Source organism: Atractosteus spatula, chromosome 14 (genome assembly GCF_055471065.1).
Source record: "Atractosteus spatula isolate fAtrSpa1 chromosome 14, fAtrSpa1.hap1, whole genome shotgun sequence".
Classification (NCBI taxonomy): domain Eukaryota; kingdom Metazoa; phylum Chordata; class Actinopteri; order Semionotiformes; family Lepisosteidae; genus Atractosteus; species Atractosteus spatula.
In genome coordinates this window covers 2,958,841-2,985,715 of record NC_142719.1, presented here as the reverse complement: position 1 = coordinate 2,985,715, position 26,875 = coordinate 2,958,841, and the positions used below count along the sequence as shown (strand labels likewise).

The 26,875-nt window shown below is 47.1% G+C and overlaps 1 protein-coding gene across 5 annotated transcripts in view; it reads right to left on the bottom strand.

The window, feature by feature from the left end:
* Positions 1-7,775: 7,775 nt before the first annotated feature.
* Positions 7,776-26,875, bottom strand: part of fam49al (family with sequence similarity 49 member A, like) — a 34,057-nt gene continuing 14,957 nt past the window's right edge. The window contains exons 1-12 of one of the 5 annotated variants that reach the window (XM_088931727.1): positions 26,305-26,327; positions 25,465-25,551; positions 19,674-19,753; positions 16,082-16,203; positions 15,369-15,474; positions 13,989-14,125; positions 13,481-13,558; positions 13,232-13,348; positions 12,822-12,901; positions 12,224-12,350; positions 11,385-11,455; positions 7,776-9,883 (exon numbers count right to left, since the gene is read on the bottom strand). In XM_088931727.1, the coding sequence (XP_088787853.1) occupies positions 9,820-9,883; positions 11,385-11,455; positions 12,224-12,350; positions 12,822-12,901; positions 13,232-13,348; positions 13,481-13,558; positions 13,989-14,125; positions 15,369-15,474; positions 16,082-16,203; positions 19,674-19,746 (975 nt within the window). In that variant the 5' untranslated portion in view covers positions 19,747-19,753; positions 25,465-25,551; positions 26,305-26,327 and the 3' untranslated portion in view covers positions 7,776-9,819. Of the gene's footprint in view, positions 9,884-11,384; positions 11,456-12,223; positions 12,351-12,821; positions 12,902-13,231; positions 13,349-13,480; positions 13,559-13,988; positions 14,126-15,368; positions 15,475-16,081; positions 16,204-19,673; positions 19,754-20,519; positions 20,601-24,270; positions 24,691-25,464; positions 25,552-26,304; positions 26,328-26,875 lie in introns of those variants that run through there. The other 4 variants (XM_088931726.1, XM_088931724.1, XM_088931723.1 and 1 more) reach the window with 4 other exon arrangements.

Genomic DNA, 26,875 nt, shown 5'->3' with positions numbered 1-26,875 from the left:
TATTAGTTTATTAGTTAGCTTCTAAAAATTGACATTCAGACTAAGAATTTGGCCTTCATCAGCAGTGGAAAACTAATATTTGTTTCCAATAAGCACGTTTTTTAATCGTTTTAAAGGGTGAAATATGTCAGATTAAAAAATGTGCAGCTATCAAAGTTTGTATTTATGTATTTTAGTGTTGTGTTGCTTTGCCTAGACATGAATTAAGACCTGCGATTTTTTTTTTAACTTATAAACTGTTTTCTTTTTGAGTGTCTTCCGGCCTTAAAGAGCAGATTCCGAGATGGACCTGTGACTCCACGGAGACTGTCCTACACTGCCGTGAATCCGCAGGCTAGGGTCTTGTCCCTGTTGTCCCACTCTGAGGTCCTGAATTGGGCTCAGGAGGGACAAAGGATGTAGGCGGTTCTGTCTCTGAGATTGGGTTTTGTGAGGAGCTCAGGAGCTGTGCAGTGGGTGTCCCAGCTTTGGATTCTGCTGGGACAAAAAATAGGATTTCCCCAATATCATTTCCTCAAGGATTTGTATCTTTTTTCTTGGATGCAAAAGAAGTTCCTCTGTAACAGTTTCCTTCCTGAAACGTTAATGCCCCCTGTCAGATTTAACTCCGTGGGTTTTTCAGTTGGTGCAGGGTTGGATCTTCAGGCTAGAGCAAGGCTGGTTCAGTCTCGGCGTACTGCTGCCTTAAGAACCTGTGAGGTTAATAGGTGCTTTTTAATTCATAAGCTCGCTGCTTGCCTGGTACAGAGGGCTGCGGTGCCCAGCCAGGACCTGTGAGCTCAGAGATTGTTTGTTCAGGTGCCGAGCCCAGCCCTCCCTGGCCTTGGCTGTGGTCTGTTTCACCTCGAGTTGGCAGCAAGGTGCCGGTTTTTCCTGTGGTTTTCCTTGTGTTCTTTTCTGTCGTTCACTACGTAAAGAACAGAGCTCCTCAGCTCAAGAGGAGACAATCCAGCCCACCAAGCTTCTTTCTCCCTAGAAGGCATGTGGCCCTAGATCTCATCCAGTCGAAGGATCTCAGGGATTCGGCTTCAAGAGCAAAGCTGGACGGCCTGTTCCATTCTCCCACTGCCCTTTGTGTAAAGAAGTACCTCCTGTTTTCAGATCTAAATGCACTTCCTTGTAACTTCATCTTCCATTTTCACTTTCTTGCTGGTTTTCCTGCTGAGCACATGGTAATCCCTTGAGCTGGCTTTGTCAGTATCTTTCCCCTGGAATCCTGTGACGTCACTCCGATGAGCAACGTCAGTTCTATAAAAAGCGATGTACTGTACTTCAACTTCAACACTGACATTTCTTACGCTGACACATTAATCAGCCTTGCCTACCCAGTAATTTGCCCTTGCCCGCTCAGAGGCCTTCACAAGTCCAGTTGTCTCTTATATATAGATGGCCGTGGTAAATTAGCCTGCTGCATCCCTTGCCTGTGCGGACATTTGAGTGGGGCAGATTCATTCTTTCTAACAATCGCCACCCGGGGGAGTATTTGGTAGCTGCTTGCAGAACTGGAGTGAAAGCCATTTGTCCAGGAACATAAGGGCAATGGGCCCAGACCCTGTTCAGTGCCGGTCGCCCTGTACACTCAAGTTTTTGCTGGGAGGTGTGTCCGATACCTGCTGCTCTCGGAGGGCCTGCCGCTCGCCCGCTCGGCCGCTCAGGCTCCTGTTGAAGTTGAGGTGGGAGGGGCTGTCGGAGCTGTGTGCAACAGGACGGCCGTTAGTAAACCGCACTTCAATGTGGAAGTTAAGGTTTATCGCTGACTCTTGCCGGGGGGGGAGGAGGAGGGAAGTTTAGGAAAAGTGAAGTCGCTGCACAAGTGGGACTGCGGGGTCCCGCGCTGTTCGAGTGTCTTTGTTAGCAGAGGGTGTGTGTGGGCATTCACCTGACAAACGAGCCTCACCTGCTTTATTCAAATGAGCCTGGCCGCTCTCCACAGGCTCACAGTTTACATCGACCTCTGGGGGACATCGAAAAAATGAAATGGTAAATTGGAGAAAACACCGCAGCACCTACAGGAGAGCACGCAACTCACAGCTCTCCAAAAACGGACGGGGTGTGATTTGTTCACCTCGAGGTGCCAGCCAGCACGTAACTTTCACGCTCAGGAAAATGAAAGAAATAAAAAAACCCACTAAAACAGAACTGAGGGGGGAGGCTATTTCTTCACCACCCCCTCAAAGCTGTTAAGTACGTTCTTATTCCACGGCTGTGGAATTAAACATTTTGGGTCAAGGAAACGCCTAATTACTGCGATTACTGAATTGCTTTGCTCTTCATCATTCCTGAGGTGCCGTTTAGATGGTGTGCGGCTCCGGCGACTCATTCGCCGGGTAATTCGCCTGCGGTGCGGCCGAGCCGAGCGGCGCACGCCGGCAGCAGCTGTCGGTGCCGACCGCGGCGTGATCGAACCGGCCGCCGACGGCAGGCGGCACGTTGTGTGGACACCGTGCTGCGATTGAGTGAAAGGGGTTCAATAGCAACGTTAAAATACTCATTTAAAGAACGCTAAGGACGAGTTCAACACTAAAGGAGGCGGACTAATGCTTATACAGGCGTGAGAGGTGTCCAGAGTGTCTGCACATGAAGGTGACCAGTTTCACACCGGCCTGACACCAGTTTGGCTACTAGGCAAAGAAGTCACGGCGGAAGACTTGATTCAGCACCCCAGCATTTCTTTTTTTTTTAGTCTTTAGAAAACAAGCTCGTTTTTTTTAACTGTTCTTCTGCTTTTACCATTCGATTGCGTGATTAGCAGTTCTTGGTCAAGCGCGGAAAGGCTTGTCCAGAATGAACAGGATGTCAGTTCAGAGGAACGCTGGCTGAGGAGGTTATATATTTTACATGGAACTTTTTTTTTTAAACCGTCGATCTTAAGTGCCAGCAAATCTTCTGCATTTCAGAAAAAAAAAAACAATCAGGAAAATCCCTTGAAATAGTGTGTGTTAAGGGATTCTAATAAGCGGTGTAGTGAGGAACAGGTTCAAGTAGTCCAAACTCTTAAAGGTACACAGTCTATTCAGAGGGCTCCCTGAGGACTGAAGACACAGATGGAAGAGTATGTGCACATCAAACTGAAAACAGGAGCACAAGGGGTTGTGGTTGTTTGTACCAGTTACAGTCCTTTATGAAACAGAGGGATTTGACGTCTGAACCTTTCTTAGCTTTGTGTGCACAGGCCTGCAGATCGGTCACTTTTACTGTTCACTCCGGAGGCGCGGCTCCTCACTGAAATGTCTGACGCCCCTTCTTGGTCTTGCGTATTCCCTGCTCTGCGGCGAGCGGGGCGCGTTTGGCCCCAGCCCGCGGTAACGTGTGCTTCTCCAAACAAACAGGAGGAGAAGGAAAGAGCTGCCCGTTCGCGCCTTGTGCCGACTCCCGCCAGCATTCCTGCGCTGGCGGCGGGCTCGGACAACGGCTGCCTTTCATCTCCAGCACAAAGGAGCCCAGAGCACTGTGCTGAGTGGGAGTGGGAGTGGGGGAGCCGGTTCTGCAAACAAGCGCTGCGGCTTTATCAACCGCGGCTCAAGCGTGCGCGCCGATCTCCCGTGTGTTCTTGCGCTGTTCCCGGGGAAAAGTCCTGCCTGAATGTGTGCAATCCCTGTTTCTGGATGGGGACACTTTTCCAAGACCTGGCCAGTATAACGTAGTCCTCACATTAGGGACAGCTTATCTGTTGTAAGTAAATTCCTTACGCCTTTATATATATACAGTTCCACTTTTCTGGACCCTCCTCAGCCACCAGTGTGCGGCCCCACCTGGATGATGCGCCAGTCCGCTCCCCACACACCAGCTCTCAGTGGGGAGGAGAGCAGTGATGAAGCCAGTTCAGAGAGGGGGGTTATTAGGAGGCCATGATTGGTAAAGCCAATGGGAAATTCAGCCAGCGCACTGTGATAACACCTTTACTCTTTTTGAGAAATGCCCTGGAATTTTTAATGACCACAGAGGTCAGACTTTTACGTCTCATCTGAAGGACGGCACTCGATACTGGTCTCTCTAACACCTCTTCCAGCAGCAGCCTCAGCTTTCCCAGGAGTCTCCCATCCAGGTCATGACCAGGTTCACACCTGCTGAGCTCCAGTGTGTTGCCAGTTTTCAGTTGCAGGGTGATATATCTGATGAAAGTGTTCACATTTGATCAGATAGATTTCTGAGGAGTGTTCCAAGTGTTGATTTAGAGAGCTCCTAGTGCAGCCTTATAGTCAAGCCAGCTGCCCTTGTACACCCTGACCCTCAAAGCTGTGCTACAAAGGACCTTTAAATTATGATGTCAAAATACAAATGAAATCCAGTTTGAGGCTTGTCCTTCATGTTAACGGGCCTATTGAACCTGGTGATGTGGGTGACAGCCCTTTTAAAAATCACGTTTGGTACAAGTTGTGATATTTCAGTAATAATAATAATAATATTCTAAAACTTTATTTACATGGAACTTTTCCAACAAGGAAAAATGAAATCATCGTGAACTATTCAAGCCCTGGCGTATTGAGTGTTATTTAGACACATTTTTACAGAATCTAACATTAGACACTTTAGTCACTTTAAACTCTCATGCAACGACTGAATAGTTTCATTACCCTACAAATTTCACAAAATTGCAGTCTAATACTGCCACCTGCTGGTCTAAGCTGTTAAATCTAACAGAATCGATGCTTTACCGTGCATGGAATGCCTTTACTGAAAAGATGCCGGTATATGTTTAACACACAAGAACTCTTGCTGTAACTGGGATCAAGGCAAACAGCAGCCCATGTTTGCCAGTTCCCCTGGTCTTGAGGTTACTATGCCAATAACATTCTGAAGCACATCAGAGGTGTGCATCTCTAGGAAGAATATTTCTCTCTGAACCAGAGACACCAGGGCAGTATTTCACAAGGAGGGAATACTCAGTTAACCGGGATTACTTTAGTAAATATGTAGACAATATTTGGGTTTTTCCCCAAATATTCCCCTTCATGTAGGAAGATCATATTGTATCCTGTTAATTGTATGTGTGCGGTAGCAACACCTTCCCTACTCCTAACCTGTTCCGTGCAGGATTGTTCAAATGTAGCCTGGCAGTGTGGTTAAGAGCAGGACACCAGCCAATCAGACCTCCACACAACAATGACATCACCTTTCTTAATGGAGCTAGTCGACATTGAAGCAAATATCACAACAGTTTTGTGGCGAGATCCCATGGCTAATTTTTAATTTGAAAGATAGTCTGAATAGACTGGGTATAATTTACATTCACAATCCATTTAGCCTGTACACTGTTAATACTGCTTGTCGTAGCTCAGCTCTGTGATGTACGCTGAGATTCCTTGCGACTGGTTCAGTTTTTTTAAGTGTGATGTGACCTGGAGCGCTTCAGCCAAGTGCCAGTGTGCCATGCAATAGGGGAGTGATTTTTGAACTACAACAGTATTTGTAGGTATTCATAAGCCTTAGATCCAGGCTATGCTTTAGTCACAACCCTGAAAGAGGGGTTTGATGTAATACAATGAAGCTTCTGTTCTCTGTAGCTATGCACCAAGATCTCTTGCAGGAATTTTTACTTTAATAGGTGTTCTGGGTGGCACCGACATTAAAAGTCCCAACAGGGTCAAATGAGGCTGATTTTGTTAACAGAAAATCAGTTTGCAGAATTAATGGACCGTTGGAAAAATCATTTTTAATTAAAAAAAATATGAACTACACAAACATTAGTTACACAAAAGAAACAATAAAAAGTGTAAGTCATTTCCATCAAAAGACGTTTTTGAATGTGTGTGCCTACTTTAGGTGTTACCCATCACCACAATGTTCCCTATGTTCTCAGATGATCTGCAACACATAGTTTCACATCAGCAACATGTACACGGCCCTCGGATATCCACAGAGTCCTCATTGTGATATACATTCGATCACGGTATTGAACACAATCAGTTCAAGTAGGTGGCGGTGTCAGCATGTGTAGGCTGCAAAAGGTTTATTCCCTGCCGAAAAAAGAAGAAAGAAAACACAACGTTTCGGCCGTGGAGCCTTCTTGGGGTGGCTGACACAAACATTGAGTTTCCTTTCTTCTCTTTTCAGCAGAGAATAAACCTTTTGCTTGTTCCTTGAACACAAGCAGGCATTGATCTCAAATACAACGTGTTGTGAAGCAGTTACGTTCTGCTTCATTCATCTGTGCTGCAGGTCACTTTGACAGAGAGAGATGGAGTCAGCATTTCCTCGTCTCACTGGTCTAAGGGTGTCTCCCGATGGGACACGTGACGTCGTTGTCGCTGGGGCTGCGCTGCACAACGTCTCCACCCTCGGGAAGCAGAGAGCTTCTCCGCACCACCTGGGCCCTACGATGCCCTTCCTCCCCAGCATCCGGATCGACTGAAAGGCAGAGCCGTGACGGACATCAGAGCAGAACACTGTTCTAGTGTGAATGCTGATCAGCTTCTTTTAGGATATATTTCATTTGAGAGATATTACGTTTTTTTCCTCATTGTGTTTAGGTTACAATTCTTCCAGTTATATTTAGGTCACATTTTAGTGACCTTGAGGGGGAAAGAGCTTTGCCTGTGCTAGACGTATCTCTAGTACACATGAGCACTCTGTTTGAACCCTTAATAACTCTGCACCTGAACTCCTCGAACGCTACAGCGCTTTGTGTTCCACTCTTAAAACACACAGGAGGTTCACTGCTGCGCTTCTTAAGTAACATGAAGTCAGTGAAAATTTCCCAGGCTCTTCCTGCAGAAAAAGGAACTGTGAAGCCAGGGCTCTGACTTAACTCCTTGCTGGTTCAGTCAAAGAGCCCTTTTAGTAAGGAGCTCTGCTGCAAGAGAAACCAGCAGGTGTGTGGGGGAACCCTAGAGCAGACTGGGAACCCCTGATTTACAGCACCCTCCCCCCCAGCTCCCGTTGGAGCCGAAAACACAGGGCGTATTATTATTAATTCATAGTTTGGTAACTGTAATGCAAACGTGTCTTTGAACTCCATTTATATGGCTGGGCCTTTTACTGGAGCAAGAAAGAGCTGTCTGGTCTTCATTAAGATGCTTAGTTTCCATCTGGGCCAGAAGATGGCGCTATGGCATCACAAGTACTAGGTTCTGGGCAGCAATAGGAACAATAATTGCAATAGGAGATTTCTGAACCCACAGAATGACAGCATGACATCTACTGTGTCAACTAGAAAGACTTGCTCTCTATTCCATTCCTTGTAAATAAAAAACATATTTTGCCCCCAAATTAGGTTGCACTGAATAAGGCAAAGGGTGATGCAATATTGCATTTGCACTTGTATGTAATTTTACTGGTGATGGAGATTTATTCATTTTGGCCAAAGTTGGTTGGGAGAGGGATGGTGCAGAGAGCTGAAAAGGGATACAAATTCAGCCATTTGCTGAAAAGGGAGTGCTTTAATCAGATTGGGAATTTACTTTGCTCTGAAGAGCTGATGAGCTCCTGAGATCCCTGGACACATGAGGGTTTTTCAGTTTTGTCGCAGAGAAATACGGGCAAGACTGAATCCCTAACGTCGTGTTAGCTGCTCATATATCACAGTTATTTGTTTCCTCTTTCCTTTCTGGTGTCTTGATCCAAAGCAACATACACATTTATACAGCTGGGCATTTTACTGAAGCGATGTGAGTGTTGCTCAAGGGTACAACAGCTGTACCACAGTTGGGATCTGAACCTGCAAACTGCCACTCCTGAGTCCAGAACTCCATCGGCTGCTCCACACTCCTGCTCTGCATCTGTGTGCCAGGCGGCAGTGTTGGCACGTCACGTCAGTCAAACACAGGGAGCCAGGGTTGAATGTATTAAATGACAAGTTTATTGTTGCACAGAATGTACAAAATAACAAGCAAATGGACACTTTTCTCTGTTCTGTCATCAATTATGATTAGAAATCTAAAACCCTATGACTAAAGACTGTGATCAGAGGTCCAAGGCAATCCATGAGTTAGAAAGACAATACCTACTCCATCCAGATTTACTTGAACAATAAAAATGAATAAAAACACATTATTTACAAGATCTGCCAGGACTTTTACAACATGCCATCTATATATTTATACAGTATATGAATGTACACATATACGTGTATATAAAATATATTATAAGATCAATTTAAACTTTCTAGGGCTATGCACATCCACGGTACAGTACTGCTTCATCTCCTTCGATTTTTTTCCAGTTAATCTTTGCCTCTGCTGTTTTGCAATCTCATAAGCATGCTTTTAATTGCAGTCAGAGCCTTGGTCTTGAGCTTTTTTTTTTTCAACAGATTGTGTAAACAGTTTGTGGAATAATGTCAAGCCTGAGAGTCTGCTCTCTCTACTCACACCAGTCATGTCCTGTGAAAGGACTGGCGTGGAGGTCAGGGGTCAGGGAAGTTGTGCTGATATTGGTAGAAAACCTGTTGTCAATTTGCCATCTTGGCACGCTGGAACTTATTCAACTCTCCTGATTGAAGAAATAACCTGCCTGCTTCTATATTAGCAGTTCCACATGACTGCTTCTATATTATTGTTGTTTCAAATGCCTTTACTTCTATGAGGTAAAAGTTTGATGGATTTAATGGTTTGGATTTGGGTGTGCTCTATGCCATGACTGCTTCATACCAGGGCAGTGACCCTAGGTTTCCCTATGAATGCCCCTCAGAGGTGAGAGGCACGGCCCACACAGGTCTCTAGCTATTAAGTGATCAGAACTGCTAGCACCCGTTCAGAAAGGGCTCCCAACACTCCTGCACCTTGTAATACTGTAGCCCCACTAAGGCCTAACTCAGACCATTTCTGGTCTCAAACTGAGCAGGTCAGGACATTCCAGCAACAATAATCTAGCGATAAAGTAAATGAGCTCTTAACAGAAACCTCTAATTTTAGTCTTTCTGCAGTATATTGATCACATCTGTTGCATTTATAATGAGGTCATTTTTCTATTTGTAATTGTTCTTCTGTCCCCAAATTCTCCATTGCATTGCATCACTCTACAGCCTCTTCTTAGGGCCTACAGTTACATCACTTAGCTAACAGTGCCAAAACCAGGAACGTCTGTACTGAAAGCCAGAGACAATGAAGTGTGATCCCCAAGGGCTTGCTCTGATAACCTCTTTTTTTTGTCTTAAATCAAAAGCTCTTAACAATATTCCAGTACATTTCGAAGACTTTTAAACCGTTTCATAGCCTTACCAGCAGAATGCACATTATTAAAAAGCCTGATTGCTCTACAAGTGTTTTTCTTGGTGAGAATGTAGTGGTGTACCTGTCTTAAGGGAAACTGGGGGCCTGTGGGCTTGTGGGCAGGGCTGGAGGGCCAGGTCTCTCACCTGCGCAATCTGCACTGAACAGTGACCAGTGGAGGCTGCAGGGCTTCCTAAATGAGGCAATGGCTCGAAATCAAAAGGATTAAATGCAGTTGTGTTGAGACTGACTGTACACTTCCTTCTAGCTCTTCACAGCGAGATCAGGCGATGGCATTTCCACTGAGTGCAAAAATACTCTTCACGCTTACCTATCATACTGATGCAGGAACCAAGTATATGGACTTTTTAAAAAGTTTAAACTTTTAATATACTTTAATTTCTCTTATCTATTTTCATTTTGTACCTTTTTTTAATTATTTTGTTTTTTACAAAATGAGAGACATGGAGATGAGCAATACACAATATACTGTTTTTCTTCTTCTTCCTTTTCAGGTTATTGACATTGAAATTATCTTGCATTTAAATTTATGTAAACAAACACGCTTGTGAGGTCGGGGTGCAGAGACCTGCCGCGCTGCTTGTCCCCTGGCGGTCTCCCAGGAACCTCTCTCCTGTCGTTTCTTCCTCCCTCTCCTCCTCCCTCCCCCTCACTGCAGCATGGCCCTTATTTGTTTGGAGGTGCTGTCGTCGTTTAGATGCCGTGTGGTGTACCTGCAGGAAGGAGAGCTGCAGCTGTTAATGCTGTGAACAAAAGGTTATCAGTGGCTGCCAGACAAGCATGAGCCTTTCCAGACAAAATGCAAAAACCAGCTGGCATTCTGACAGATGAGCGTGTGATCTTATTTACACCACTGGAGACAGTCCTGTTTATATACAAGCACACTTCCAGCCTGTTAGGTGCTTAGTAGTTAAATGATTCAAGAATCTCATCCAGCTGTTCCTTGAAAGAATCCAGAGTATCAGCTTCCACTTAATTGCCACTTGTGCCTTGTGGTTTGTGTTTCATGAACAAACCAGTTGCAGTTTTACAGGGGTTTCGTCGGACACATCCAGTGTGAGGTTTGTTGATCTGTCGGGTTGGCGCTGCCGACAGCTTGTCCCAAGGCAGGAATGACTGGCATTGCATGACCGATGACTGCGGAGAGATAGAGTCAAGGGCTTGGGTGGGCTGTAGAAGGCTGGAGGGGGGGATTTATTCCCTGGTGAAGGCTATTTTGTCCTTGGCAGAGCGGAGGGGAGATTCTGTGCGAGGAGGCACTGAGGTGTGCTGCACGCTGCTCGAGGCAGCCAGCGACGCAGTGTGAGGGCGATGACGAGGACAGGAATCTCCTCCAGCACAGTGCCGCCTCGGGCGCAGACTGAGGGCAAACCCGCCCGCTCAGCAGCACATGCAAGAAGCACCAACGGTTTTCCCAGTCCAGCAAAACTTACATTTTCCAGCAGGAAGAGCGAATGTGCGAATATAAATATGTATTGCCTCAAAGTTCTACTCTAATTCCTCCATCCATTTTCTAAACTGCTTCTTCCAGTACAAGGTCATGGCAGAGCAGCAGCATATCCCAGCAAGCAATGGGCACAAGGCAGATACAGTACAGCCTGGACAGGACACCAGTCCATCACAGGACACACACAGACACTGACTCGAACACACTCACACCAGGCCAGTCTTCCCAGAAGCCAATTAACCTAGCTTTATGGTTTTGGACTGTGGGAGGAAACCCACACAGACATGGGGAGAACATACAAACTCCACACAGACAGCACCCCATGTTTGGAATTGAGCCCCAGGGCCCCGGGGCTGCAATACAGCACCATAAATCTCATTAAGTATGTGTGGGCTCTCCTTGGCCAGTCCCTGCCATGTGTCCAAGCAAACCCACTCTGGATATTCAGGTAGGGATCTTGTCCCTCAGGGTGACACCTTGAGGTTTTAATTTTTTAATCAGGAGGATGAAACCTGCTCAGTCATGAGGATGGTTTCAGCTTTGGGCTTTGGGTGTTTGCAGATGTTGTGCATGTTTCCAGATCCAGCAGGTGTTGCTTACATCAGCTGTACACCTGGCCCCTAACGGCCTGCTCTGTTTTTTGTTTTTCAATTGAGCTTCTGCTCAAGCTCAAAACCTAAAAGCCTGCCGCCCCATTCCAGCCCTCCCCCGTCCGCACAGCCTCCCCCAGAGCGACCAGCGTGCACCCCATGCCCCCCAGCACCCACCTCAGGGCATTCAGCAGTCCCTCCACGCTGTTTGAAGGTTGCTCTTTCAGCACCTTGATGCAGCCTTTCATCTGCAGAGAACAGAGGCACAGACAGGGCTCTTCAGAGTAAAGGTCAGCCATGCCCGACTCCCGCCCCCTCACCGCGCTCATCAAAAGCACAGCACAGTGGCACAGTCATATACACCGGCAATTTGCTTTGAATAGACATTTATCTATAGAACTATAGGTCACCAGCACCTCAGTTTCATACCTGATGCATATAAAGGGTTGAGGCTCTGAGGCTTAAAGCCTTATTTTGCTCACATTAATTAAATCAGACCCATTATTGCCTAAACTGTGACACAACGTAATAGCCAGTACAGCATGATGCCAACTTCTTTTCCCCCTTTAAAGCTGTGTGATCATGTCATGGTGTAGCTGTCTTTTGACTCATGACATGACACATTAGTGTGCAATGGCTGCCATGTTCCATTCCGGTTCAACATGACAAGCTTTATTTTTCAACACGAGGCAATCTCAAGCTTGGCCGGAATTCATTTTCAGATCATTTTTTAGTTCTGGAAGCCCAGTTCACACTACTTTGGAGTTTAAAAACATTGTCTGACCAGTCAAGGTCACATGATTCACGTCACTCTGTGGATTGACCATGATTGGGCTGGCTCGAACGTTTTTGGGTGTTTCTCTTTTGGAAGATTAGGTCTTCCACAGTTCTTAAAATACTTTGCTCATTCTTTCTGAAGGCTAGTCTCATCAGGCAGCAAGCCTGAAAGCTCTGCGGGAGCCGGACTTGAAGTGCAGTGGGGGGCGAATGCAGGGAGAGGCAGGAGGAGGACTCACGTCGATCTTTGAGGTCTTGGCGAAGGCGCCCACAGGATGGACGTGGTCGTACAGGATGATGACTCCCACCATGACCCGCATGCAGAACAGCATGGTGTCCGTGTTGGTGAAACGGCATCTGTACTCCCTGGCGGAAACACAGGAGCCCTATCGGATCAGCACTGATATCACAGCTCACAGCTACCACATGTCCACTGCTGCTACCACCACATCACTGGGACACTACCGTGACCTCTCAGGTAGGAAACATGCCAACCCTGCTAAGAAGACATAAATAAAAGCACTGGCATAGCTGATGACTTCTTTCTGTTTTCTTCTAGCTCATCTGCATTGAAAAAAGCACTGGGTTTCTGCAGTTAATTACAAACGAGTCCAGGATTAACAAGCTGGAGTGCTGCAGTTTCCCCAGAAGTCTCCCTGATTCCACAGTTTGTTGGCTTAACTGGACAAACTGAACCACCTTCCCTCAGTTCTTCTGGTCCTGGTGACTGACGAGACCGGACTGCAGACGCCCCCCCGAGACAGGAGCTGGACTAAAGAAGTGAGTAAACGTGCGTCGAGACGGACTGAACGGGCAGGTCGGGCAAAGGTAACTCACGGAGTCTCCAGCATGACTCGGCACACACACGCCATGGTACTCAAGCAGTCCGTCGTGTCCTCGATGGGCAGGGTTTTGTTCTGCAACGACACCCAAAGGCTACCAGGTCAGCCTCTCAGTAACACCGGAACCGAACCCTCAGGAGGAGGGTCATGCAGCTGCAAGACAGGCGCTTTCAACACTCCTGGCAAGAGGTGGCAGAGACCCCAACCTGTGCCATCAGTTGATTGAATTAGGTGATTATACAACTTTTATCACTGACAGGGAAAAGCGATTTTAAAAACTAGCTCGCCTCACTGAGAGACAAACAAGGACACTGTATCTCTCTCACAGAGCAGCACGCGAACAGTCATGGAGTGGAGGTTTTTTTTCCTTCAGAACAGCAGGCCGCGGGACGTGTGGGGTCGCACCTCAGACACGAACTTGGTGGTCGCGTTGCTAAGCGTCTTCAGCATGGGCGTGGCCTCCGCGTAGAACAGCGACATCCGATTGGCCATCTCGTTGTTGACCTCATTCTCCGCGTCCAGCTGGAGGAAGAGAGGAGAAAGAACGGGGGCCCGGTCAGTCAGCCGACAAGGCACCTTAGCAGTAATGCAGGAAGCAGAAGAACCACTGCCAGATCAGAGTTCATCGTCTTCCACTCCAGTAGTCCAACTTACCTGCTGGTTGTTTAGTCGGTTTCTGCTGATGGTCCTCCTGTAGTAGCTGAAATCATTCTGAATGGCTGGGTTTGTCATCTGAAGGACAAATTAAAAAGAGTTAGAGTCAATGTTTTGTTTTGAGGGCGTGGACGCCTCTGAATGAGCTAACAGAAAGACCAGGGCCCATTAAGAACAGTATTCACTTACTTAAGACGAGTGTTTGGCGGTGATCTGTGTTGCTCGTGAGTCCTGTGTTTTAGGGGTGATCTGTGTTGCTCGTGAGTCCTGTTTTAGGGGTGATCTGTGTTGCTCGTGAGTCCTGTGTTTTAGGGGTGATCTGTGTTGCTCATGAGTCCTGTGTTTTAGGGGTGATCTGTGTTGCTCGAGAGTCCTGTGTTTTAGGGGTGATCTGTGTTGCTCGTGAGTCCTGTGTTTTAGGGGTGATCTGTGTTGCTCATGAATCCTGTGTTTGGGGGTGATCATAGTTCTGCTCACAAGCCCTGTTTTGGGGGTGCTGCTGCGGTACCTTGAGCTCATCGAAGCTGAGTGTGAAGTGAAGGATCTCGGCGAACTGCTTGGCCAGGGCCTGCTCTCGCTCCAGGTGCTGCATGGGCGCATAAGGTGGGCTCGTCAGCGCCTCCAACAGGCTGCGCAGGGCATTCTCTGAAAAAAGAGCACCCCACCCAGCTTGTAAGTGTGGGTTTCAATAAGGCACAATTGTTGAACTGTGGTTTGCTCTAATCTGACTCTTGTAAAGTGCATTGAGGTGGCTCCCAGTGTAAAATCAGACACCAAAAGAAAAGAAAAATCAAAAATCAAATTAATTTTTGGGTGGCAAGGTCGCTAGTGCTGTTCCCTCACAGCTCTTGGGTCATTAGTTTGTGTAATTAGTTTGTGTAAATAAAACCTTGCACAGTTTTGTGTAGTAAAACTTGCTTTCTATTCATTTTCAACCTTTTTTCTCCCAGGGTTCTCACACTAAGGGTTATCCTCAACACTGCTGTGTCTGTTATCAGTTACTTCATATGGGAACGCTGTTTCATTAATCCCGGAATAAAGAACCACGCACTGTACAGCATTCTGTCTGGATAATTATAGGCTAGTAAGTAGAAGACTCATCACGAAGGAGTGTCATTATTCTTGCACTAACAAATGCATGTCATGCAGATGTTTATACTTTCATAGTCCCTTTTTCTTGGCACAGTCCCGTATTTAAGGTCTCCTTAAAATAGCATTCTAACTTTAAAAATAAATTCAGTATGGATCCTGTATTTTGAAACGCAAAAAAAAGGAGCAAGATGAAGAAAAAATCTTTCCTAAAATATGAAGGTATCCTACTATACATTTCTAAATCTTCTATTTTAATTTCCAGGATTGCATCTTCTCATTTTTTCTTTCGTATCGGGAGGACTGGGCGTATGGAGGACTGCTATGAGAGAGTTCGCTGTGATATTCTTCACTGGGTCAGGGAATTGGGAATCCCCTCTCCAGCTGTTTTGTAGAAAAGTATGTGGCTGATCTTTTCACATGAAGTGTAGCACCAGCAACCTGATTCCTTGTGACTATCAGGGTACCAAGCTGACTAAAAAAATATTCAGAAAGTAGGCTTCTTTAAAAATGGTGGTGTTTTTCTTCCTCTACGATGGGTGCTTATTTTATTGCCAGCATTCAGCATGCCCATTAGGAAGTAATCGGTTCTCCCTGGGTAGCACAGCAGGGCAGGTATAGGTGTGACAGAGGGACACAAGCAGGTATCATCATTATTCCGAACTCCACTGGGCCCTGGAGGAGGGAACAGGCATGTGCCACATCTGAGAACAGCAGCTCAGCTGTCGCCATGGGAACGGTGCAGCGAGGGCTGATGAGCAGAGAGGCCAGGCCCAGCAGCTCCTTACAGAGAACATACCCAGCCGGAGAGAGAACTCGTAGAAGCGCTTCAGCTTCGCCACAAGGGGGCAGACTGCATTCCAGGCCTTCTCCTGGAGCTGGAGGTCATTGGGATTTTGTATGGCCTGTGAATGAGCAGTGCAGTGAATGAGTGTCATTGATGCAGCATGACAATACTGGTATCAGTAAGATACTGGTCACAAAGAGACGAGGCTGAACCTGTCTAAATTCAACACGACTCAGCACTTGAACAAGAAACACAATGAGCTTCACAATGCCATTTCAAAGAAGACTCCAGCTCCAGGTTATCTCATTAACTCACAGTGCGTTGAGCCCAACTAACACAGCTTTTCAAAAAATATTTTCAAATGCCAGCTAAGAAGACTTGGTCCTAAAATTAATCTTTTTTTTTTTTTTGAGCAGCAGAGGACCGAAACTACAACTTTGATAAAGGTTTCAGCACACCATCAAACTGCCATTTAGATGACATTTCAAAGCACATCCTTTAGAGCAGCGCAATGTCTAAAACACTGTTAGAAAAAGCTTCCAAAAGATATCCTTGAGGTCTTGTGGGGTTTTTATCTGTGATAGGGATACTTCTATCTCAGCAGACGCTCAATGCAGATCTAATCTCTCCCAGTGATTACCGGTCCCCTTATTCAGTGTTAGCAGTTTGGTGTTTAATAGTTCAGAAACGAACGGCTCAGCGGTGGCAGGGCGGGGCGCTCTCACCTCTCTTATCTCCTGTCCCGCTCCGTTGTACGACTGCAGCTCCGCCAGTATCCCATGAGCCTCCTCCAGCACCGCGCTCACCTGGTTCCACACGGCGGTCTCCGCCTCGGTGGGCTGGGCGTCTGCATGGACGGGAGTGGGGATGAGGCTGGGTGAGTGGGAGGTGGTATCTGAACAATCCCAGCAGTGGGAGTGAGCTGAAGGCCTTTTTGTGTTTTTGTAAGGATGGGACGACCCCTGCAGCTGGGTGCTGACCGAAAGGCAGAGTATTGGGAAGTATTGGGAAGGCAGAGAGTACCGTGGGCGTCTGAAACTCTGCCATTTATTATAGAGGCGACTGCAGTGGGGAATATGTTGTCGGCTGAGCTCAGATCAGCTTTTCTCATACAGATTCACTGCAGTTGAGTTGCAAATATGAAGCAAGATTGGTCCAGAGATGCAGGGGGAATTTCGCTGCTTCTTCAAAACGGAGCACGTCCTCTACTGGAAAGACACACCAGCCTGCAAGACCGGGAGATGTGTGCTGTATGGGATATGCATGCCGGCTACATGGTAGATTGTGTCTTAAGACTCTCCCAGTCTCGTCAGACAAGAACACACAGCTGTTGGCCTGCGTGCCTTGAGCCTCCTTCTATTAACAATCAGTCGTGCCCAAACGTGTCAGAAGGAGACGAATGTGAGAAAAGTCACACTTAACTCCCATACCAGCACTGTGCTTGGACAACTGGAGAGCGTGATCCTGCATTTCTGACACTCAGTTCTGTCTGTGAGTCTCACATGACATGAATGAGATGTGGACTCATAGACCTCTGTACTTGTGGACTCATGGACCTCTGTACTTGTGGACTCATGGACCTCTGTACTTGTGGACTCACCAGATACAGAAAAGGCACACAATTTAGTAGTAGAAGTAGTAGAAAACTACTCATCTGCGTAATAGGATCCCAGTGTGACTGAACTGATGTTCATTGAGAGTGTTGTATAAAGTAATTTATTGATGATTTTTAGCTTTGATTGGAGTTTCCCTTTGTGTGATGTATCAGTTAGGGGGTGCATGATTGTAGAGCAATGTTCCAGCATTAGTCCTGATTACTCTGTGCCTATTAATGTGAATTAATAAATCATTAAGTCTTCACTCCTGACGGCTGTTGTTTAGCCAGCTGAGCAAGCAGAGATCTCTCTAGACTGTGCTGTGCACAGTCAATTAGTCAACAATTAATGAATTAATGCAGCCCAGCCATAACAGTGCTTTCCTTGTGCCTTGGCAGTTCCTGAAAGACTAGCCAGGCCCCTGGACTCCTGCGATAACCAGGAAGGGTTAACAAGGTGGATTCTCCGAAACCGGGAAAGGATAACCCCGAGGAGTGAAACAGGCTAAACCGGCTTGTCTTCCTGTTTTTTTAACAGGCTGCTGCCTGTTTTCAACCGACTCTACTGGAAAAAAAAACGACTGAAAGACAGGAAAATGTTTTGCATAAAAGATGTTCAGTCCTCTTTCCCATCTTCTGACCTGGATTATATTCCGCAAAGCAGTGTCTGATGTTTTTAACTACTTTGGGAGTCCTGGGAAGAGAGTTATTTCTCTATCTATTTGCCTTTCCCGTCTCTGCTCACTCCAGCTCTCTCTGACGGCTCTTACTTGATTGGATTTGGTTATTCTGACAACTTGCATTCCCCTTAGACTGTTTCTGGGGGGGTTGTGATTTCGATTGCCGTGATCTCCACTACGTGGACTTTCCCACAGAGCTACTCATCTCCCACAGACCCTGCAGATCGTGCTGCAGATCAGCCCGTCTCTGCTGGTCCAAGGCTCCCGGAGATGAACTGGCAGTGCTCAGCAATCTCAGTCTTAGTACTGGGGCGCAGGCCAGTCCACCAGGAAAATAAAAATGTGGGCGAATTAACTGCGCTTATTACTTCAAAATTGCTAGGCCATATTTTTAACATTTGTCATTTGTGCATGTGGTTTGCTGGGAAGACGTGTGAGTGAATAAGTAAAACAGCGAAGTTCTATTTACTAATGCAGTCGGGTCTTCACACCCCTGTGGGCAACGGAACAGCCTGTTTTATCTTGGTGTCACTCAGGTCTCCGCCAGCCTATCCTGGGTGGGAGGAGGGCTCTTGGAGTCCTCAGCTGGGAAGTTTGGTGCCTTCTGGGCCTGGCTGGCACACTGGGGACCTCATCTGGAGTCTAAACAGTGTGTTAACCTGAGCGTGAGAGGCTGTGTGGGAGGAGACAGCTGTCCTGCACAGCATGATGATGACACAAGGACAGTCAGCAAACCAGGGGAAGCATCGCCCAAAAGTGAAGAACTGAAAACCACTGTGAAGGGTTCCGAAAGGAGAAAGGGTTAGCAGATTAGGCGAGAGTGACAGAAACACAGTAGTGTGGTTTAAGACGAGGAAAATCAGAATAATTACTCAGGGATAGTAGCAGCAATGTTATTTCAAACCAGTGGCTCCAGAATTCAAAAGCTTCTCTAGCACAAACACAGAAAAAAAATGCATGACAAGCAAAAGAGCACAAACTATGAGCAGTTTGCAAATAATTAAAAATATAGCTCTAGCGTCATGATGGTTAGAATTTTAACAAACCCCTTCGCAACATGAAAAACAGCAATTGCACAGCAAAAACAGGCATGTCATTCAAAAATGAATGAGGAAAAAAAAAACTTCACACCTGGAAATAAGTGTCAGGATTTCGTGCCGCAGAGTTTGCTAGACTATAAAAATGCCATATCGAGAGAAGATATGGTCTCGGGCCCTATGGAGCCCATGCCTGTAGGAGTGGAAAACTGAAGTGCTGATCGCTCCAGGCGGGAAGGCTGACACTTATCTACAAGGGTGTTGAGCTGTGTCATCCAGCGCATTTATCCCAGCTGTGAGTTTGCATCAGATTTTCATTTTGAGACGATTCAGTAATGATGCTTTGCATGCCAGAAATGAAACATTGGAGTCACCTTCATAGTCCACTCACCACTCTTTGGTGGGATTCAGACTGTGGCAGTAAAATTTACCAACACTGTCGTACATAATTCTTAGACAGCTTCTAAACAGGCTGGACTTACTGTATCCATATGCTGAGAGAATCAACAGTTTACTCAGAGCCAGCTATTAGAATAACTGTGGCTGTTAGCTTACAAATGGCTGAAAGACAGCACAGAATTGGGTTTCTGTATATAGAAGAAAGAAAATCAATAAAAAAAGAAGTATATACATGTCTAAGACATTTGCCCAGTAATGTACATCTATAATTACATCAGTGTTGTGTTCTATAACTACACAATTAGATAAATTATACAATAATGCAGTTCTATAAAGATACTCAAACATGTTTATAATGTACACATACAAGTGATGTAGAGTGACCTCCACATCTTTCTAAAGAAGCAATAAATAGTGCAATTTTTTTAAATTTGAAAAGAAAATATGATTCCTCTAGACATGATAAATATTCCAATAATGGAGGCAAAAAACCGTTCAAGATCAGGGTGAAAATCTGGTGCAAAGTGGAGACTAAATGCTTCTGAAATGCTGGATCAAAACGAACCAAAAGAAAAAAAAAGAAAAAATAAGAAGCCAATGGTCTCACGTTCAAAGTCAAGGAAAAATATTTGGCCATGCTCAAGTTCGGTGCAAGCCAGCACTTTCAGGAGATTCCCCATGAGCGCCCTGGAACAGAAGAAGGAGAAGCGTGTGGGTGATGGAATGGGCGTGTGGGCAGGGCGGATGGCAGGGGTGGCTGTGGCAGCGGGCCGAGGGCTGGGGGCGTGCCCTGGATGATGCAGACGGAGCGACACAGACACACAGACGCTCTCCCTCTCCCCTCTCTCGGCGTCCCACGAGCCTCTCCGTCCCGCTGCCCTCCCAGGCAAAGCCACCACAGAGCCAGGGTCGGGGGGAGCAGGGGTGGGCATTGGCGTGGTATTCTCACACAGCCCCCCGAGGTGAGGACAGACGTCCCAGCGGGTGCTCCTCGCCTGCAGGAGACGAGGGCTGGGTAATGAGGGGGCGAGGCTGGACACAAAGTCAGAGTGGACCAACCAAGGTGTGCGGAGAACTGGGACGAACGCCGGGTCATAACGAAATCCGTGTGGCTTTGATCAAGGCCTGTGCAGTGGGCAGAGCCATTTTACAGGCACACATCTACATGGGCCACAGCTGGGGCTAGGAAGAACTTTAAAATTCTGAATTTGTCTCAAATCATGTTCTTGAATGGGTATATATACACCTGAGATTGAGCAAATGTGCCCTTGATTTGTGTGGAGAGTAGAGTCTGCTCTGCTAGAGATTCTGTAGAGGTCCAGGGTGGAGAGGGATGGGATGGGTTCGAGAAGGACAGGAGAGCGTCTGAAGAACCGCACCACAACATCAACACCCCCCTCCCACCCTCACACTGCACAGTCCTCTGCCCCACCCCCCTCACATACAGACTTACTTTCGAAGTCCAGGAAAAAATGTGGACAGTTCTCTAAATCCTTGCCAAGGACCTTAATGAGGTTCCCCATGACCAGCACACCTGGGCAGGAGAAACAACAGACACATACAGTACACCACCACAGCAGACCTGGCCTCTCCCCTGCTGCGTGGGAGCTGCCAGTGTTGGCCACGCAAGCACAGTCAGCTCTGAGTGCTGCTTTATAATACCTGGCAATATCTTTTAAAAGAGAGCTTTAAACGAGTCACAGCCAACAACGTTTTGGTTTTCAAACTTCATGGAGTCAGGATATTTGCAAGCTCTAAAATGAATGACTTTGGGAGGACTGTCTACCCTCTACAGTCCCGGTCTCATTGGCATGGTATTGTGAAGGCTTCTTGGAAACGGCAACCAGAGACCTAAAGTGGACCTGATCCATCAAAATGAGCTGGTTTAGGTCCTTAGGAGCAGATAAGGTTAAAAAACCTGCAGATACACCGATTCTCCAGGACTAGCATTGTGCCACCCTGGTGAAGACAACAGGTTCCAATTAAATCAAAGCATCCAGCCTCTTGCCTCCTGGTGTGACACCAAGCCAGGACCTGATGGGGGCTTCTAGACCTGGCCGCCAAGTTCTGGGGGTGTAATTTGCCGTTAAAGAGTTGGTCTCAGCCTTCAATTGCTTCGCTTCTCACCTGGTATGATTACTGCAGAGAGAACTGAAGCACTGAAGGAGGCCTTAAACCAGGACTCAGCTGAGGGGCAGGGAGGGCTTCGGTGAGGTTTTCAGTGGGATTGCAGTTAAGTGTTCAAGCTCCATCAGTCTTAAAAACAAAGAAGCTGCTGCTCCTCTAAAATGGCAAAACCGAAAAGACAGTTTGGTAGATCACAGGACGAGAGAAGCCAGTTGCTCTCCTCAAGCAGTGCCCTACGAACCTCGAGCAAAACTGGCAAATGCAGAATCCCTCCCTTCAACATTCGTCAGGGCGGATGATCATTATTCAGTTGAAGCCGCACCAGTCATATAAATGCTCACTGTGTTAAATTTGAACAGTACATTCATGGTTTGTGCTTTTTCTCACAAATTTACACTCCATGTTTGTTTTCTCGTGATTCATCTTGGTGCTTTACTCTGTTTTACTCTGTTCCCTGCTGCTCCTCTAATGGATTCCATGATGTCAGCGTGCTGTGTATTTACCGGGGTACAGCGCACGGCACTGGCACGAGGGAAGTGTGCTGTTCTTCTCGGAGACCTTAAAGACACAGGTGACAGCAGCGCGGCGTTCACCTGCTGGTGCTGGGGCTGCTGACACAAGAATCCGCCCTGGAGCAGAGTCCCTGACTGGGGAGGGGAAAGGAATGAGGAGGCTGGAAATGAGCAACGCAAGGCGGGAGGTAGAGAGAGGGGCAGGGGGGCATGAGGCTGCCGCTGGGGGGGAAGCTGAGTGCCTCTGCGGTTCAGCAGGAGATGAGAATGCAGCACAGAGAGGCAATGCAAGGGTCTGAGGCTCTGCGGCCTTGTCAAACAGCAGCCAGTCTCAGGAAAGAGAGGGCCTTTTGAATCCTGGGGATGTGTGGGCTCAGCAGTGGAGGGTCTCGATAACAGGGACTCTAAAAGCAGGGGAAAGAAAGGGGAGTGCTTTGAATTGAGCTGTGAATAGCTGCCTTATGTCTAATAGAGAGCCTGTGACAAGCAGCCTTAGTTAGGTCACAGGAGGCTGCGGGCTCTCTCCGGCTCTTTTGTGGAGCAGGGCAATTCGGTACAAGTCATTCCAGAAGTGAACGCCGTGCCAGGGAGAGCAGAGCTCACATCTGAAGAGAGCGTGCAGGCAGAACGCCTTTGCAGAAATGAATAAGGGATGTTTGTGCTCTAGTGTGACAGGGGTACCGTGAGTCTATCCCCTGTCCCTCTGTAATGAAAGTGGCTCTGGAGGATTTTACTCTCTACAGGAAATTCAGATTGAGAGCTGTGTCATGTTCTTACATTAACAGAGTAAAACATTATTTACCAATAAAACTTATTTTACGTTTACGGAACACTTATCCGTCAAAGCCAGTGGTAGTCATCCCAAATTAGCCAAGTTAGGGTAAAGGGTGCCGATGACTTGTATGTGCAACTGTACATAGTTAACACATCTTGGGTGGTGTTGGGAAATGAGATCTTTTTTGGGGCTGTGGGATAGGAAACCATTCTTTGAGCATAATTTATCTACTAAGCATAAGGTATATTATACAAACTTCAAAATAAAAAGATCACTGCAATACAAAGAGTGGGGTTCTCAAATAACATTTTGCTGACAAATTTATGTTTTTGTCAATAACAGGCTGCAAAACAGGCTTAGCTCCAGTCATTTCACATACAACATGTAGGAGTAATTCACTGTTAAGACTTACTCAGAGTTAATAGAATGCTTTAAACACATTCATACAGCTCTGCACCTGGGCCCACTGAAGACCGGGGCAGTGGACGACAACCCAGTAAGACACAGAAGAACCCAGACACGCAGTCAGTCTTGAGACTCTGCAATATGTGTTCACTCTAATATATCGTAAATACTAGGATCGCTCCCTCCAATGAGTGCATGCTGAATAACACTAGAAAACAGCAGTTCTTTCCAAAATTTAATAATTTCATTTGTTAAAAATTAGATGTAACTTGTTTGAGGTACTGGTTGCTGATATGTAAATCCATAAACAGCACTGCAGCGCTTGAAGCTGTATTATAACTCCGTGTGCAGCTGTTGCATGCAGCACAGAAGGACAGCCTGAAGAATATAGGTGCGCGACAAGGTCGACGCATGACTCAGCCCAGTTAAACACAGAGAAGAATCCACTTAACAGCAGCCCAGCCCCACAACCAACAAAATCCCCCCACGCCTGAAGAAAACCCTCTGGCAGAAAGCGCGAGGGGTAGCCCTTTCACTTTCACTGTGCAGACAGGATGTGAGGCTGAGGAAGGCCATTTCAAGTGGGAGGGAGAGAAACTAGAAAGTGCCTTCCATTTCCTTCTGGGTATGTAAAACCGTGAGATTGGGCCGCGTTACTCAGGAAAAGGCACTTATGCTGTCTTTAACCGTGAGATTTCAAATCTGTCACATTCAAATTCATACACAATTAGCCCACAGGCACCAGACGTAGTCCTAGCAGTGACCCTCAGGTCCAGCAAACAGAATACATGCCTCACTGTTTTCTGCGTCAAAACTCCAAAACCGGGCAACTGCACTTGGCCTGGTTTCCCTTGTGATAACTCAGCCGAATCACCATTATCTGCTGAGCCAGTGTTGACTGTAAGTCAGCTTGGCTCTGGGCAACTGAAAGGAGAGCTTTTGCTGCTCGACACAACGCAGGCCTGGTGCCCCTTCGGAGAGCTCTAAACTACTGCTTGAGTTCCAGCGTTTGAAATGCAAGCACGCTTTCTTCATTAATGCCCCATCTGTCAAGCACCTCCGAAGGCCTCAGCCATTCTGAGACGATGGAGATGATTCACTCTGTGAGAGGGGAGGGGTGGAGGGGGGAGTTCCCACGCTAAGCGCCGAACCCCCCCAGAGCTGCGGAGCCAGGTCAGCGCACGGCGAGGTGAGAGGGGAAGCCCTGAGCTCTCCCCCGATCACACCAACGCCCCAGCCCTCAGCCCACAGTGGTGGGCAGCTCCTGGGAGAAGCGCCGCTGTTCTCAGCACCACCAGCACAATGAAAACCACCAGAAGCACCAGAGTGGTGATCTCCCACCAAAATCAATTCAGAGAGAAACTTAAAACCTTTTTCTCTTTTACCGTTTGAGCCTGAGAGCAAGAGCACTCCTCCAAACGCGGTTCCTTTGTCTCGGTTTGCGTCACTTACTCTCCTCTCTGGCCCTTCTCCTTCCTTGTCCTTCTGTCCTCTCCCCCCTCCGCGATTCCCCTTTCCCGGTGAATCCCAGCGAGTGTCCGAAGGTGCCGCTGGCAGTGTCTGAGGAGCGAGTACTAGGCGCCAGAGGCACTGACGGTCACTGTGAGAGCTGGCTGGGTGCTGAGCTCTCAGCGCAGACCAAAGTCCCACTCGCAACAATCCTTCGCACTTCTCTTTTTCTGGCAACTATTTTTAAAAGGCTGAGCTGCTAGCACAAGCTCTTTTTTTCTGTGCTGTTAATGAAAGGAGGGGTGTGGGTGGGTGGGTGGTTGCCTAGTGGACCGTGTGCACCCGATTTTAGATGTGGCTTCCTGTGTTCAGTTCTGAATCATTTATTTCACATCAAATACGTCACCTTCAAGTTCCTCAAAACTACAAGCAGCAGTTCTCTCTTTTCCTTAAAGGACAAATAACGAGCATGCATGTGCATTTGAAATTGTGGCTCCGCTGTTTTCCACTTCTGGTTAGTCAGACACGTTTCTGGTGTGCAGCGTGGGAGGTTACACTGGCTGCCCGTTTGACAATTAGCTGTCCGAAAAAGGGACAGCTCCAAATTAACCTGCACATTCTGGACCCCGCAGCGAAAAGAGGTCCCGTGCCTCGCTGAGACACACCGAAAACCACCGGCAACAAGAAAGAAGGAAGTGAAGAAGGAGGACAGAGGACATTTTTTTTACACTAAGGCCTGTTCCCTCCCCGAAATTAGCTTTGCACAATACTTGTGCTCTTAATAACTCAGACACCAGTGTGCCAGCAACTTCAACAGCAGAGGCCCTGTCAGTGACTGGGATTTTGACAGTGCACAGACTCTTCTATGGGCAGTTGCAGGAGTCAGCACAAGCTGTCATTACCCCGCAGGGGAAATTTAAACGTGATTGTGGGTCAGGATGCATCACTGCAATGCTACAGGCACACTGAGCCATACCGCGTTGGCAAAGTTTGTTTGTGTCTTGGCTCTGATTGCTCTCAACTCTTTCTCTAGCCCTTGATCCTAACAGAACCATGACTCTGATGTTTTCAGTTTCTTCCACGTCTGAATTTCCTGTAGAGGCAAGGGGAGGCTGCAGGGGTTTAGCTACCTTGCTCGTGATATTCTGAACGATCGCTTCACTGCATCAACCGGGGCTGTCTGTGCTGAGTCAGTCACTGCATCAGCTCTGCACAACCTGTAGCCAGCAGGGAGAAAGAGACAGGGAGAAACATGAGACTAAAAATAGAGCGAGAAAATTCAAACGTTACCTTTCTTTGCCTGCACTGCTGTCAGTGTCCTTGCTTGAAGGAGAATGCATATTCCTGGGTGAGCCCCTAAGTCACTGCACCAACCAGACAGGAACAGAAGCCATTCTTCAAGCTTTAAGATTTGTAGAGCGTATTAAAGCATGATCTATTAGCTAGTGCAAATGGGTGTTTTTGCCTTGTGTTTCTAAAGGCTTTGATTTCATAGATGCCTTTACATAAAAAAGTATATATTGGAACAAAGACCTTTTGCAACAGCAGTTCCAGAGCTGCCACTGCTGCACTCCATATGTCTTTCACAAGGGGAGGTCAGGCCAGTCCATGGATCTGAACACGAGCTCTGATCCAAGAAATACTGCAAAGAGAGGTTTCCTGTTTTCCTCTGTCCTGATCTGTAAAGAGGCACCAAAATGTTCTTTTGTGTTTTTTAGACCCAGGATGCCTTCAGAGTTCACAGATGCACACGTGCGTTGAGCTTGCTCACCAATTTATTGAGGCTGGTGAATATTGTTTGTTAAAATTACACTTGAGTGTTATTGTAACAAATGCAGTCTAGCTTTGTCAAGTTATGGTTCAGATTTTCCAGTAAAGTAACTAATCTACACTGGGGGGTGCCAGTACAGGGCCTATGTCGTAATCTCTGCCTACACAGCGCTCATGAATGTCTTGTCATGCTTGCTGACCTGCGATACTCCTTCCTCCAGACCTGCCTCTTGCCTCTCCGTTTTCACTCCAGGATATCCAAAGCACGTTTCACCCACTCCCAGATCCCCGCCACCGTGTTGTCTAGTCCTCCGGCTGTGTCCAGGGATCCACGGGGAGAGTGTGGGAAGACTCAGATTCCGCTGGGAAGTGCGCCGCAGTTCTGGCTACCTTGCTAACGGACAGGGACAGGGGATGGGCACCGACATCCTTTCAAAATGCAGCCCTACCATCTAGATTCCAGGGAGCCAGGGAATGGTTTCAGCAGATATTTCAAAGCCAAGCTGCAAGCTGTTTCAACACAAGCCCCCCTGGTACCCGATAAGCCCAGGAATCTTCTCCCACCAAAGCTGGAATTAGTGCCACACGTGGAATTGATGAACAGTGCATCCGACCCCTTTCAATGAATCCCATCCCTGGTACATCCAAGCCAGCAGACGCACAGAAAAACTGGAGTGATCCAGATGTGCAGGTCGCAGAATAACCTGCACTGCAGTCTGGTTTTTAATGACATCCTCCCAGCCGGGTGGGAATGACACACACTCACACAGT